Consider the following 15,825-nt stretch of genomic DNA (forward strand, 5'->3'; position numbering starts at 1 on the left):
TCTGACAGTGCTTGCTGCTTTACTGAGGCAGCACAAAGTGTAGAAGGAGTCCGTGGAAGGGAGGCTGATTTCTGTGAAATGCTGAGCAGGTCCACAACTCTCTGCAGTTATTTTTATGGTGATGTGCATGAGCAGTTGCTATACCAGGCCATGATGGATGCAGACAGATTGTTTTCTTTATGTATCTCTGAAAGTTGGTAAGGGTCATAGGGAACCTTCTAAGGAGGTAGAGGTGCTGGTGAGCTTCTTGTCTGTGGTGACTATATGGTCGAGTAAGGACAATTGACCTCAGCACTGCTGATGAGGACAGGGGCATGTGCACTACCCCTCTTCCTGAAGTCAATAACCAACTCTTTTGTTTTGTTGACATCATGTTTGTTGACATGACACCGTATTACTAAGCTCCTTATCTCCTTCCTGTCTTCCAAATCATTATTATTTGAGATATGGCCCACTACGTTGATGTCATCTGCACATTTGTAGATGGAGTTAGAGCATCTTGGGCTACACAGTCATGTGTGAACAGGGAGTAGAGCAGAGGCTGTCGATGCAGCATTGTTGGAAACTAATGCTGAGGATTATTATGGTGGAGATGTTGCTGCCACTCCTTACTGATGGCTGTCTGTTGCTCAGGAGGTCAAGGATCCAGTTGCAGAGCGAGGTACTGACTCATAGGTCAAGGAGATTGGAGATGGGTTTGCTTGGAATTATAATACAGCAGTGGAACTGTAGTCAATAAACTATAGATCAAAATGGGTGCCTTTACTGTCCAGGTGATTCAGAGATGAATATAGGGCCAGGGAGATGGTGCCTACCATAGACCTGTTTCAGCACAGGTGAACTGCAATGGATGGAAATTATCTGGAAGACTGGAGTTAATGTTTGCCATGACCAGCTTCTGGATGAACTTCACAATGGTGGATGTCAGACCCACAGAGCAATAGTTATTAACGTATAGTGCCTTACTTTTCATAGGAACTAGGGTGGTAGTGTTGCTTTTTAAAGCAGGTGGGAATTTCAGATTGAAACAATGAGGTTTAAAATGTCTGCAAAATACCCCTGCCAGCTGATCTGCACAGAATGTAAGTATGCCGCCAGAGGCACCATCCCGGCCAAATACTTTCCAGGAGCTTACTCTCCAGAAGGCTGAGATCTGACATCTGCAACTGTGAGTGGTGCATTGTAAGACCATAGGAACAACATTGAGCCATTTGGTTTATCAAGGCTGCTGCACTATTCCATCATGGTGGATTTACTTTCCCTCTCAACATTTTTCTGCCTTCTCCTGTAACCTTTGATGCCCTTATTAATCTGGAACCTATCAACCTCCACTTTGAATATACCCAAAGATTTGACCTCCACAGAGATTTGTGGCAATAAATTCTGCAGATTCACCACCTTCTGACTAAAGAAATTTCCGATTATTCCTGTTCTGAAGGGACGTGCTTCTATTCTGAGCCTGTATACTCTGCTCCTAGACTCCCCCACTATAGAAAACGTCCTCTCCATGTCCACTTTATCTTGGCCTTTCAATATTTGGTAGATTACTATGAAATCCCTCTTCATTCCTCTAAACTCCAGTGAGTGCAGGCCCAGAGCCATCAAATGATCCTCTTATGTTAACCCTTTCATTCCCAGGATAAGTCTCGTGAACTCATATCTCTCTGTGCAGATGCATAGTCACACAGCATACTGAAATTCTTCCATACATTCAGGCTTTCTTGCAGCGCAACTGGAATTTTCTTTTATTTACTGTTTCATTTAACCAAAGTTCCAGAATAGTTAGTGGAGAGACTGTGGAGGCAGATGTTGATAAGACTTCAGACGAAGTTAGGAATCAAAAGGTTGAGAATGGTGCAACAAAATCAAAAAGGGTGAATGCAGGACTGAAGATGTTGTATCTGAATGCAGGCAGTATACAAAATAAGGTAGATGAACTTGCAGCGGATTGGCAGGTATGATGCAGGCACCACTGAATTGTGTTGGCAGAATTTCAGGTGGTGATGAGAGGGCATACAGGAGTGAGATATGCCAACTAGTGAAATGGTGCCACAGCAACAACCTGGCACTCAACGTCAGTAAGACGTTGTGGACTTCAGGAAGGGTAAGACAAAGGAGCACATACCAATCCTCATAAAGGGATTGGAAGTGGAGAGAGTGAGCAGCTTCAGGTTCCTGGGGGGTCAAGATGTCTGAGGGTCTAACCTGGTCCCAACATATCAAGGCAGTGGCTATACTTTATTAGGAGTTTGAAGAGATTTGGCATGTCAACAAGTACACTCAAAAACTTCTATAGTTGTATTGTGGAGAGCATTCTGACAGGCTGTATCACTGTTTAGTATGGAGGGGCTACTGCACAGGACTCAAAGAAGCTGAACAGGGTTGTAAATCCAGTCAGCTCCATCTTGGGCACTAGCCTACAAAGTACCCAGGATATCCTTAGGGAGTGGTGTCTCAAAAAGGCAGCGTCCATTATTAAGGACCTCCAGCACCCAGGACATGCCCTTTTCTCACTGTTACCATCAGGAAGGAAATACAGAAGCCTGAAGGCACACACTCAGCGATTCAGGGACAGCTTCTTCACCTCTGTCATCCGATTCCTAAATGGACACTGAATCTTTAGACAATAGCTCACTTTTTAAAATATAGAACATTTCTGTTTTTGCACGTTTTTTTAAAATCTTTTCAATATATGTGATTGATTGATAAAGAGAGAGAGAGAGAGAGAGAGAGAGAGAGAGAGAGAGAGAGAGAGAGAGAGAGAGAGAGAGAGAGAGAGAGAGAGAGAGAGAGAGAGAGAGAGAGAGAGAAGATGAACGGATTTTAACAATTAGACCAATGTCCATTTCTAAATGCTTCAGCCACCAGGTGGTGAAAATGAATCCGTTGCCATTGCTACAATCACCGTCTGGTTTGCAGCTTCTGAGGGTGTTAACAATATTGTCATGAAATGGAAAACATAAGAAAGGACATTTCCCGCTTGAAATCCCTCAGTAATTTTGTGGACTTCAGTGTATTGGCTGAGCTTTCAATGAAACAGCTTGAAATGCTGTTCGATCGCTTTGTCTGAGCCTGTGCCGGGTGAAGGCATCTCTGATTGTGTGGAACGTAGATTCCAATATATTCTTAACGGCGTTCTCGCCACAATGGAATCTCGTCCCAATTACCTCACACAGCCCATAGATCCCCAATCCCAGTAAAAGAAAGACATTTACAAATAATCAAATTACGCTGACCTAATCCTTCTAGACTCGTTTCATTATACATTTTCCTGTTTAACATTGTGAATGCACTTCCTCGGAATCAATAAAGCGCTAATGATGTTAAAAAAAAACAAAACTTGCGCGTTTTGCTCGAGTCTTGTGCGTTTCCGATCACTCGAGAACCCAGAATTGAGAAGCTTCTTTTAAAGAACAAATCTCATTCCCCTGTGAGCGGGAGACGAACAGTGACCACAGTGTCTATTCGCACCAACAAAGGCTCTCCGAAACTTCAGAACGCCCAACTCGCTACTTATCGTAGAGATTGTGGTTTATGAAGGGTTACCACTATTTGAAAAACAAACCAATCGAAGTACATAGAGCAGTGCAGTGGCGGGACAAGCTAGTTGGATTTTCAGAAGGCTTTTGGCAAGGTGCCGCAAATAAGGCTGCTAAAAAAAGACAAAAGCCCATGGTATTACAGGAAGAATATTAACACGGATAGAAGATTGGCTGGCTGGCAGGAGACAAAAAATATGAATAAAGGGGGCCTTTTCTGGTAGGTAAGTTGTGTTCTGCGGGGTCGATGTGGGTACTGCTTCGTTTCGCATTATGTGTTAATGTTCTGGATGACGGAGTTGATGGCTTTGTTGCCAAGTTTGCAGAGAGTACAAAGACAGGTGGAGGGAGCAGGTGGTGGTGAGGAAGCAAAATCTGCAGAAAGATTAGGAAGATGGCCAAGAAGTGGCAGATGTAAGAAGTGTAAAGTACGATCAAGCATGTTGGTAGATGGAAGCAAGACACAAGTTTTCTATAGGGGGACTGAATTCAGAACTCGGGGGTGCAAAGGAACTTGGGAGACCTCTTGCAGGAATCCCTAAAGGACAACTTGTAAGTTGAGTCGGTGGTAAGGAAGGCAAACGCAATGTTAGAATTCATTTCGAAAGGACTGAAATGTAGAAGCAAGGATGCTTTATATGGTATTGGTCAGACGATTGGGGTATCGTGACCAGATTTTGGGCCTCATATCCAAGAAAGAATGTGTATTGGAGAGGGCATGGAGGAGGTTTACGAAAATGATGCCGGGAATAAAAGTGTTAACGTACGAGGACCGTTTGATGGCTCTGGGAATCTACTCGCTGGAAGTTTGAAGAATGAGGGCGGATCTCATCGAAACGTACTGAATATTGAAAGCTTAGATAAAGTTGACGTGGAAAGGTTATTTCCTATAGTTGGTGAGTCTAGGACGGGGGCACAGCCTCTGAATAGAAGGAATCCCTTTAGATAAGAGATGAGAAGGATATTCTTCATCCAGAGGGTGGTAAATCTGTGGAATTCATGCCCATAAACGGCTGTAGAAGCCAAATCATTGGGTATTGCTAAAACAGAGGATGCTACATTCTCGATGGTAAGGGCGTCAGAGGTTACAGGGCGAAAAAAGGATAAAGTTGAGAGGGAAAAGAAAATAAAATCAGCTGTGGTGGAATGGCGGAGAAGATTCGATGGGCCAAATGGCCCAAATATGCTCCTATGTCTTAAGTCACGTCTTGAGGTCGCTCCACTTCCTTCATACTCATGGCTCTATCTCAAAGTCTCTAAACTCTTGAATAGCTCAGCAGCTACAAGATTTCATCTCTTCCCGCTACTGATTATAAAAAATGAGCCCAACTACATAAAACGAACCATTTCCGAAGCTCCGCAAGGCAAAGTTGGACATGGATTGATTTCATTTTTCATAATCCTCTCACAACATTTTCGGGTATAGATATTTTAGGTAACTTCTCAAAAATTATACAGGACGCCATTCCATTATCGTTTATGGAAATATTTTCACCTTTCAGATCTGAGGTGGGCGACTGGAGTTCTGCAACTGATACTGTTTCTCTCTACCGATAGAGGCGCTCTCAAGGGTTTATTCTCATTGGATTCAGCAATAACTTTCGTCATACTTCACATGAGGTCTGTGGCATTTGTTTGAATAAAGTCAACCCTTCGAGAAAACGAACTGTCTGTTATGAGAGATGCGGTAAACTGCTTCTTTGTCGAAGTGATTAATAGAAACCACCCAAAAAGTGTGTGTGTGTGTGTGTGTAAGAGAGAGAGAGAGAGAGAGAGAGAGAGAGAGAGAGAGAGAGAGAGAGAGAGAGAGAGAGAGAGAGAGAGAGAGAGAGAGAGAGAGAGAGAGAGAGAGAGAGAGAGAGAGAGAGAGGAGTGTGTGAGAGAAAAGATCTTAGTTCAAAGTAAATAGTAGAGTGAATAAAGAAAAATCTGCGGACATTTGCAAGATCAAAGGGAAGACTGGAGAAGAATACCGCAGACAGTAGAAAAAAGTGTGAATATGAAACAAGACGAGTGAAGGCGGAGCCGACGTGAGAAAGAGAAGTGTGGGGGTGAAATATACAGAAAGATTCAAATATTCCGAGAAAATAGCGGAAAACAAATCTTTGCTCATCTTCACGTCCGCAGACTGGGGCTCGGGAACAGCTGTCTTCCCACTCATTGCTGGAAGGAAACGCAAAGAGAAATACTTCAGCACCACAGGAATCGGACAGCTCCTCACAGGCTCTGCAATCAGTTCTAAACCGACTGGGAACCGACTTCCCGATTTTGAACGTGTCAGCGAATACCACTAAAAAGTAAAATGTGATGTTTTTGTTAAATTAATATTTCCAACTAATTCCCCATCAATTCATATGTGATGCTTCCTTTCTGGTTCATTCTATATTGTACGGAGACTGTTGTATTCAAGGCTTGCGGATATCACGGCTCTCCATCACATTGACCGAATGCAGAGTGCACATTTGGCAGGTGTTTCCATACATTGTGAACGAGAGCAAGTTTTATTTCTCTTGGGAAGTTGAGGAGACTCTAATAGGATGGCCAGCGGTCTGTTTTCCAACACCACCATCTTTCCCCTGGACAAACCATCTTCGAACAACTTTACCAAGGAGATCGCCTACCCTGATACCGTCTTTTTCGCTATTAGATGCATCATCCCACCAATTTACCTTCTGATCATCACCGTGGGCTTACTGGGGAACATCACTCTAGTTAAGGTCTTTGTGTCCAACAGCTCAATGAGAAGTGTCCCCAACATCTTTATCTCCAGCTTGGCGGTCGGGGACCTGCTTCTCTTAGTGACCTGCGTCCCCGTGGATGCTGCCAGATATTTTTTCGAGGAATGGGTCTTTGGCACAATGGCTTGTAAACTCATTCCCCTTATCCAGCTCACTTCAGTGGGAGTGTCCGTGTTCACACTAACTGCTCTCAGTGCCGACAGGTAGGAGGATCTCCCAGACTATATGATTGTAATTTAAGTAAAAAAAACTTAAGTTAGGAAAAATTCTCTGCCTGCATGCCTATCTGTCTGTCTGTCTATCTATCTATCTATCTTTCTTGAATTCCTCGTGTTTATGGTTTGTTGCTCCACCGCAAAGTCTCTTTAAGAGATGCCTACTCCTGAAAAAGTTTAAATTTTCTTTTAACAGGAATTTATTGAGATCCTCTTTCACTGCTCCTACTCTGTCATATCCGCACTCCTCCAATTCTCCGAGCATGTACTCAGCCAGACTTGCTACCACAGCCACATATTCTTCCTGGCTAGCTATCCCCCTTCTCCTACCACCACTGACATTCTGGCATCTTCCCCCTTCCTTTCTAGTTCTGAAGAAGAGTCTTGGTCTGAAAAGTTGACAGGTTGTTCATTTCCATGATGCTGCCTGACCTGACCTCTATCACCTCTATCATTGTGTGTGTGTGTGTGTGTGTGTGTGTGTGTGTGTGTGTGTGTGTGTGTGTGTGTGTGTGTGTGTGTGTGTGTGTGTGTGTGCGTGTGCGTGTGTGTGTGTGTGTGTGTGTGTGTGTGTGCGTGTGCGTGTGTGTATGTGTGTCTATATCAGCCCAAGGACTGCAGACACTGGGATCTGTAGCAACATATTGGTAGAACTCAGCATCTGTGGATGAATGGAAGGGAAAGGGTGCCGGTAGACCAAGTGAATAAATTGACAAATGTTTTTCTTGTCAGAATCTTACATATGTCTATCATTTTGCTAGTCTTCCTCACCTGTTTCCTTCACCCCTCTACTTGCCTTCTATGTTTTCTGTGTTGGTTTTGAGTGGAGGGTCAATCTCATCAAATAGCTCTCTTGCTGTGTTCTAGGCAAAGTTTCAAATAAGTGTGCAAGGTAAACAAACTCCCTTTGTAGAATTTCTAGTTTAGTCATCTATAAATTTTCAGCTACTTATCTACTCTGTTTATCACCTATCCATCCATCTGCCTCATAATTAGTTGGATTGCTTGTCTCTCTGTTGGTTTCTTAGTATATACACTCAATTGTCACTTTATTAGGTACACCTATACACTTGCTCAGTAATGCAAATATTGAATCAGCCAATCATGTGGTAGCAACTCAGTGTGGAAAAAGCATGTAGACATGGACAAGAGGTTAAGTTGTTGTTCAGACCCTACAGCAGAATGTGGAAGAAATATGATCTAAGTTACTTTGATTGTTGGTGCCAAATGGGATGGTTTGGGATTCTCAGAAACTGCTGATCCCCTGGGATTTTCACAATGATCTTTAGAGTTTATGGAGAATAGTATGAGAAACAAATAGAAATAGGCATCAGGTGCGTGGCAGTTCTGTGTATCAGTATACCTTATTAATGAGAGAGGTAGGAGGACAATGCCCAGACTGTTAAAGTTGACAGGAAAGTGATGTGTTACAACAGTGATGTGCAGAAGAGCATCCCCGAACACACAACATATCAAACCTTGAAGAGGATGTGGAATAGCAATAGAGGACCATGAAAATATAGTGAGTGACCAAGATGCATAAGAAAGTTCACACTGAGTGAATATTCCAGTATCAGAAGCAGTAGCACCGACAGGCTAATATTAAAACTGAAAATGCAGAAGGAAGCTCAAGGTCATCCTTTTTGATGGTAAAGTGATGTCAATAACTTCACAAGAATTGAAAGCAGAATAATTGGTATAACAAATTTGCTCAGCTTAATTGCAGTACGAGCCTCATTGATGATGGAAAGGATTTTCTGATATTTCCTGCTTTGATTTTGCTTCAGGGATATGTAAGTCTAAGAAACTGTTAGATTCAATTGCAACAGAGCTAATAGACATGAAAGGCAAACGCTCTAACATTTCCCATCATAGTGGTTAGTTGGGAGTATTTGACCTTTTCTATTACACATGTATTTCATAGCTACAGTGATTTTCTTGTCACTGACCTATGAAATGAAATTTTTTGTTTGAGGCATCCCATTAGAACTTATTGAATATTGAAAGGCCTAGATAGAGTGGATATGGAAAGGATGTTTCCTACAGTGCTGGTGGGGTGGGAGGGGGTTGTCTAGGACCAGAATAAAGGATCATCACTTTAGAACAGAGATGAGGAGGCCAAATCATTGTGTATATTTAAAGTGGAGGTCAATAAATTCTGGATTATTAAGATGCCAAAGGTTAAGAGGAAAAGGCAGGAGAATGGAATTGAGAGGAATAATACACCCAGTGGCCACTTTATTAGGTCCACCAGTAGAACTGCACATTCTGTAACTATTTAATCAGTCAATCACGTGACAGCAACTCAATGCATAAAACCATGCAGACATGGTCAAGAGGTTCAGTTGTTGTTCAGCTTAAACATCGGAACAGGGAAGAAATGTGATGAAAGTGATTTTGACTGTGGAATGATTGATGGTGCCTGACTGGATGGTGTGCATATCTCAGATACTTTTGACTCACTGGGATTTTTCATACAACAGTTTCTAGAGAGAATGGTGTGAAAAGCAAAGAAAAACAAATCCAGTGAGCAGCAGTTCTGTAGGTGAAAATGATTTGTTAATGAAAGAGGTTGAATGAGAATGGTTTAAACTGATATGGTAGGCAACAATAACTCAACTAACCACACATTACAACAGTGGTGTGGAGAAGATAACACATTAAACTTTGAACTGAATGGGCTACAGTGGCAGAAGTCCATGAACGTACACTCTGTGGGCACTTTATTATGGGCAGAATGAACCTCATGAATTGGCCACTCAGTGTAAATCACAAAAAATGGGGACCCAGCCTGAACTATCAACTGTTCATTCACTTCCATAGATGCTGTCTGACTTGTTGAGTTCCTCCAGCATTTTTTGTGTGTTGCTTTGGATTTCCTGTATCTGAAAACTTCCTTGTGTCGCTGAGTGTAAATCAGTCTGAAAGGAATGGTGGTACGGACTTGATGGGCCAAGTGGCCTGATTCTGCTCCTAGCTGTTGCAGTCTTACGTTTTGTGGTAGCAATACTGTACAGTAGAGACACACAAATCTATAAATTACAAAAGGTAAATAAATAATGCAAAAAAGGAATAACAAGTTAGTGATCATGGGTTCAGAAATCTGATGGTGAAGAAGATGTTGTTCCTAAATCATTGTGTGTGTGTGTGTGTGTGTGTGTGTGTGTGTGTGTGTGTGTGTGTGTCTTTGGGGTCCTGTACCTCCTGCTGATGGTAGTAATGAGAAGAGAGCATGTCCCGAGAAGAGGGTGAGACAAGATTCTCTGATGATGAATATCAGTCGTGGAAATTAAACAGATGTACACTGATGTGGATTACTTAATTTAGTTCTTAATTTCAGAGAGAAAAGTTTATTTAAGTGTGTAATCATGGCAGGATGATGAGCAGAACAAAACATTAATGTGTAGGTGTGCAGTTGATTGCAACGGGCAAAGAAACTGCCCAGCTGGTTGTTAGATTATTCTAGTTATTGCAAACAGGATATTGCAGAGGCATTCTCTGCAGGATCCCAGGGTCCTAGAGCTAATAAACTAAAGAACCTTCAATGCTGCTTAAAAAGTGTGCATGTTAGGTGTAGAAAGTGAAAGGCAACAGAAATAAAAGTTGCATGAGGAGCTCCACACTTCACCTGCAGATCTGCTGGAACTGTCTGTTGTGTCCAGTGGTCTTGATGCAGCCTCCTCCATATTGGTGAAACCCATCATAAATTGGGGATCACCTCCGCACCATCCACCACAAGTGGGACTTCCCGGTGGCCAAATACTTTAATTCCGATTCCAATTCCCATTCCCAGTCCAATGTGCTGCGCCAAAATAACGCCACCCTCAGAGTGGAGGAGCAACACCTTTTATTCCACTTGGATGCCCACCAACTCGATGGCATAAATTTCAATTTCTCCTTCCGGTAATCAAATTCCTTCACTTGTACTTTTATGCTGTTGTTGATTTCAATTGTCACCAATGGTTGCCTCATTCTCCCTTTAGAGTACTTCTTTGGGGTATACTGTATCTATTGTGTATCTTCCACATTGCTCCCAGTAACTCCAGCCATTGCCAGTCTGCCATCATCCCTGCTAATGACCCCTTCCAATCAACTTTGGCCAGCAACTCTCTTGTGCCTCTGTAATTCCCTTTATTCTACTGCAATAGTGATGCATCTGACTTTACCTTCTCCCTCTCAGACTTTAGGGTGAATTCTATCATATTGTGATTACTGCCTTCCGAGGGTTCGTTTACCTTATGCTCCCAAATCAAATCTAGTTCACTTCATAACACCCCATCTAGAATTGCCTTTCCCCTAGTTGACTCAACTATGAGCTACTCTAAAAAGCCATCTTATAGGCATTCTACATATATCCTCTCTCGGGATCCAGCACCAATCTGATTTTTCCCATCTAGCTGCATATTAAAATCTGCCGTGACTATCATAGCATTGGCCTTATCATAGTCCTGAAGAAGGGTGTCAGCCTGAAATGCAGTCTATTTATTCATTTCCATAGAAACCACCTGGCCTGTTGAGTTCCTCCAGCATTTTGTGTGCAATGCCCTTATTACATGCTTTTTCTAATTCCCGTTGAAATTTATATCCCACATCCTGGCTGTGGTTTGGGGGATTGTATACAACTCCCATTAGGGTCTCTTGACTCTTGCAGTTCCTTAGCTCTGCCCACAAGGATTCTACATCTTCTGATCCTATGTCACCTCTCTCTAAAGATCTGGGTTAATTGTTTACCAACAGAGTCACCCCAACCCCTCTGCCTACCTGCCTGGCCTTTTGATACAATGTGTATCCTTGGATGTTTAGCTCCCAGTTATGATCTTCATTCAGCAATGACTCAGTGAAGTCCACAACAACATACCTGCTGCAAGATCATCTACCATATTCCGTATACTCTGTGCATCCAAATATCACACCTTCATTGTCTTAGTTTAATCCCTCCCCAACAGCTCAAGAAAACTTGGCTACCAGGATACTGGGAGTCCCTTAAGTTCAGGTGTGACCTGTCTGTTTTGTACAGCTCATACCTTCCCCAGAAGAGATCCCAAGATCAAGAAATCTGAAACCTTAATCCCTATGTCACTTCCTAAGCCACTCATTCACCTGTACCATCATCCCATTCCTGCCCCGACAAGCACATGGCACTGGGAGAAATCCAGAGATTGCAACCTTAGAGGTCCCGTTCTTCAGCCTCCTAACTAACTCCCTATGCTCACTGTGCAGGATGTCTTCTCTCTTCCTGCCTATGCCATATGCTCCATGCCATCTGGCTGCTAAACTCTCCTTCTTGAGGATCTTCTGCACTTGCACTAGGACATTCTGGACTCCAGCACTTGGGGGCAACACACCATCCTGGATTCTCTTTTGCGTAAGATAAGATGCATATTAGATTTTTGGAAAATTATAGAAGGGATTTCATATCAGATGCCTAGAGAGTGTGGACAGCTAGAGAATTTTTCCCAGGATGGAAATGGCTAATCTGAGAGGACATAACTTTGAGCTGAACGGAGGGATGTACAGGGAGATGTTTTCTATACAGAGAGCAGTGAGTGCATGGAACGTGGTACCAGCTGGTGATAGAGGCAGATGCAATAGGGATATTTAATGGAGGTCTATGTGAGGGGAGGGGTGAGGCAGGGTGGAAGAGTTTGATTGATCTTGAAGTAAGTTAAATGGTAGGCATGACATTGTTGGCCAAAGGGTCTGCATGGTGCTGTATTGTTCCATGTTTTCAAGTCAAGTCAAGTCATGTCACTTTTTATTGTCATTTCGACTGTAACTGCCAGTACAGTACACAGTAAAAACGAGACAACATTTTTCAGGACCATGGTGCTACATGAAACAAGACAAAAACTATACAGAACTACTTAAAACAACACAAAGAAATACACTAGACTACAGACCCACTCAGGACTGCATAAAGCAGGGGTCACCAACCTTCTTTACACCGCGGGCCAGTTTAATATTGACAATATTCTTGCGGTCCGGCCGACGGGGGGGTGGGGTGGGGTCGGGTGGGGTGGGGGTGTTAATCATGACTGGAATATAGGTGATGTCAACTATAACTCACTGATAAGTGGCTAATACACTCAGTTTTGTTTCTAAAAGGGTTTATCTATCGAATTTAATATTAAGCACACAGCGCATATTTTCCTCACATGAATATAGTGATAAGTCAATTATAACTCACTGATAAGTCAATAGCATCCTAACATTTTAAGTAACCCTTGGATATTAAGCACACAGCGCATATTTTCCTCGTATGAACATATAAAATCATTGCAACGCACCAGTGAGAAGACAAGGTAAGGGCCGGAGGTCCCCGTACCGGAGCCGGGGCAGTCGTAGTCCGGAGAGAGCGACCGAGCGAGCGAGCAGTGTGACAGGGCACGTGCCCGCCCTCCTTTGTAGGTCAGTAGTATCTATTGGCCGACAAAAGTTTGGCTCGATGACTTTCAGTAGATCGCAGCGAGCTGCTTTGCAACTTATGAAACCCTGAGCCCGAATTAGATCGTCTGTGAATATTTTAGCACTGGGTTCCCCATGAACATTCGGTGTGCTAAACAAGTTTAGAGGCGGCACCCATCTCTATGTTCCAGGCCAGTAGCAACGGCACTTCTCGCCGGCCGTGCAAGGTGGCCGGGTACCCAAGGCCAACCAGTGATCACTGCAAGGGTATCTCTGCGTTTAGGCGGCTGATGACCTTGTGTGCATTCAAGTTCAACAGTGGGCATGACAGGGAATGAGGAAAGGTGCAGCTGACTCATATCGTTTCATATCGCCAAATCATATCGTTTCCTCACAGCCCGGTAGCACATGCTTTGCAGCCTGTTACCGGTTCATGGCCCCGTGGTTAGGGACCACCAGCATAAAGTGCACAGAACAGTGCAGGCATTACAATATATAATAAACAAGACAATAGGCACAGTAGAGGGCAGTAAGTTGTGTCAGTCCAGACTCTGGGTATTGAGGAGTCTGATAGCTTGGGGGAAGAAACTGTTACACAGTCTGGTCGTGACAGCCCGAATGCTTTGGTGCCTTTTCCCAGATGGCAGGAGGGAGAAGAGTTTGTATGAGGGGTGTGTGGGGTCCTTCATAATGCTGTTTGCTTTGCGGATGCAGCATGTAGTGTAATTGTCCATGATGGTGGGAAGAGAGACCCCGATGATCTTCTCAGCTGACCTCACGATCTGCTGCAGGGTCTCGCAATCCGAGATTGTTGAATTTCTGAACCAGGCAGTGATGCAGCTGCTCAGGATGCTCTCGATACAACCTCTGTAGAATGTGGTGAGGATGGGGGTTGAGAGATGGACTTCCCTCAGCCTTCGCAGAAAGTAGAGATGCTGCTGGGCTTTCTTTGCTGTGGAGCTGGTGTTGAGGGACCAGGTGAGATTCTCCGCCAAGTGAACACCAAGAAATTTGGTACTCTTAACGATCTCTATCGAGGAGCCGTCCATGTTCAGCAGAGAGTGGTTGCTCCATGCTCTCCTGAAGTCAACAACCATCTCTTTTGTTTTGTTCACATTCAGAGACAGGTTGTTGACTCTGCACCAGTCCGTTAGCTGCTGCACCTCCTCTCTGTATGCTGGCTTGTCGTTCTTGCTGATGAGACCCACCACGGTCGTGTCATCGATGAACTTGATGATGTTGTTCGAGCTGTGTGTTGCAGCACAGTCGTGGGTCAGCAGAGTGAACAGCAGATCTAAATTCTATGTTATATGTTCTAAGACAACCTCTTAAATTTGTAGGCTGAGTTTTGTTTGTAGTGGTTGAGGTAACTGCCACTTTACAAAAGACCACTCGATGGTTTTAATGGCCAGAACAACATCTTTATCTGGGACGGCAAATGATATTTACAATACAGAGGCTTCCAGGTACCTCGTGCGGCCTGGATGGAGGAACTATATACAATGCATACTGGGAGTAAAAAGAGCGGAAGTAAAGACCCCGCCAACCCCGGATCCCGCCTCTTGCTACCAACAGCTTCCCGATTAGTATTAGCTTACTTTTAATAATACTCACATTACAACGGTGGTGATGATACTTTAAGTCAAGTCAAGTCAAGTCACCTTTATTGTCATTTCGACCATAAATGTTGTGTACAGTACACAGTAAAAATGAGAAAACTTTTTTCAGGACCATGGTGTTACATGACACAGTACAAAAACTAGACTGAGCTACATAAAAAACAACACAGAGAGAAAAGAAACAACTACACTAGACTACAGACCTACCCAGGACTGCATAAAGTGCACAAAACAGTGCAGGGATTACAGTAAATAATAAACAGGACAGTAGGGCAGTGAGGTGTCAGTCAGACAAGAGTTTTATAGTACCTGAGTAATCTGAAAAGGGTTTCTGAGAGTGGATGGTAACTTCTGCATTTTGCTTTAAGTGTGCAACAATTCTCAGCCAATCTGCTGTCCGATTTCTACAATAAAAAATTCTTCGGCCTCATTAAAATTTTACTGGAAACTGTGACTCGGTATAAGTAGGTTTCCATCCAGCAAGGTTAGAATATAGAACATTGATTAGTACAGCACAGAAGCAGAACCGTTGGCCTTAAATGTTGTGACAAACCAATTAAATTAGTAATCAAATTGTCAACTAAGCTAGTCCCTTCTCTCTACACCATGTCTCTATCCCTCCATTTTCTTTGCACTTATGTCTATTTAAACATCTCCTAAAAGTTCCTAATAAAAACACAAAATGCTGGCAGAACTCAGCAGGCCAGACAGCATCTATGGGAGGAGGTAGTGACGACGTTTCGGGCCAAAACCCTTCATCAGGAGTGAAGTCACATGGGATGGTCGAGGGGGGATAAGAAGTGGGGGGAGGGATGAAGTAGAGAGCTGGGAAGTGATAGGCTGGAGGGAAATAGACTAGGGGGAAGGTGGAGAATTATGGGAAATAAAAGAGAAAGAAACGTAGGGCTGGGGGGAGATTATAGTGAGGGATGGGGTAAGGGGGGGCAGGGGTATCAATAGAGGTTCAACTCACAGACCTCCCTGCCCCCTCTTACCCCATCCCTGTCTATAATTTTAGTCTGGTTCTCTTTCTCTCTCTTTCTCCCCCTGTGGTGAACTACATATACCTGTCTGGACACGCCCCCCCCCCCCCCCCCCCCCGCTGACCACTCCTGTGGCTCCTCCCATGGACCCCGGTATAAAGGTGATTGGAGACACGGCCCCGACCTCAGTCTGCAGGATGTTGTGTGGTGGTCAATTGCGACTTGTTCTTTCTTCCAGCCAATAAAACCTATATCTCGCCTCACATCTCCGAGAGTTATTGATGGTGCAACACCCTCCTCACTATAATCTCCCCCCAGCCCTACCT

General features: G+C 43.6%; 1 protein-coding gene across 1 annotated transcript in view; it reads left to right on the forward strand.

The window, feature by feature from the left end:
• The first annotated feature begins 6,076 nt into the window (after positions 1 to 6,076).
• The window catches only part of nmbr (neuromedin B receptor), a 64,770-nt gene continuing 55,021 nt past the window's right edge, over positions 6,077 to 15,825 (forward strand). Inside the window, exon 1 of the mRNA XM_059986766.1 lies at positions 6,077 to 6,480. Within this exon, the coding sequence (XP_059842749.1) occupies positions 6,077 to 6,480 (404 nt within the window). The remainder of the gene's footprint in view (positions 6,481 to 15,825) is intronic.

This window comes from Hypanus sabinus, chromosome 12, assembly GCF_030144855.1.
Source record: "Hypanus sabinus isolate sHypSab1 chromosome 12, sHypSab1.hap1, whole genome shotgun sequence".
NCBI lineage: Eukaryota > Metazoa > Chordata > Chondrichthyes > Myliobatiformes > Dasyatidae > Hypanus > Hypanus sabinus.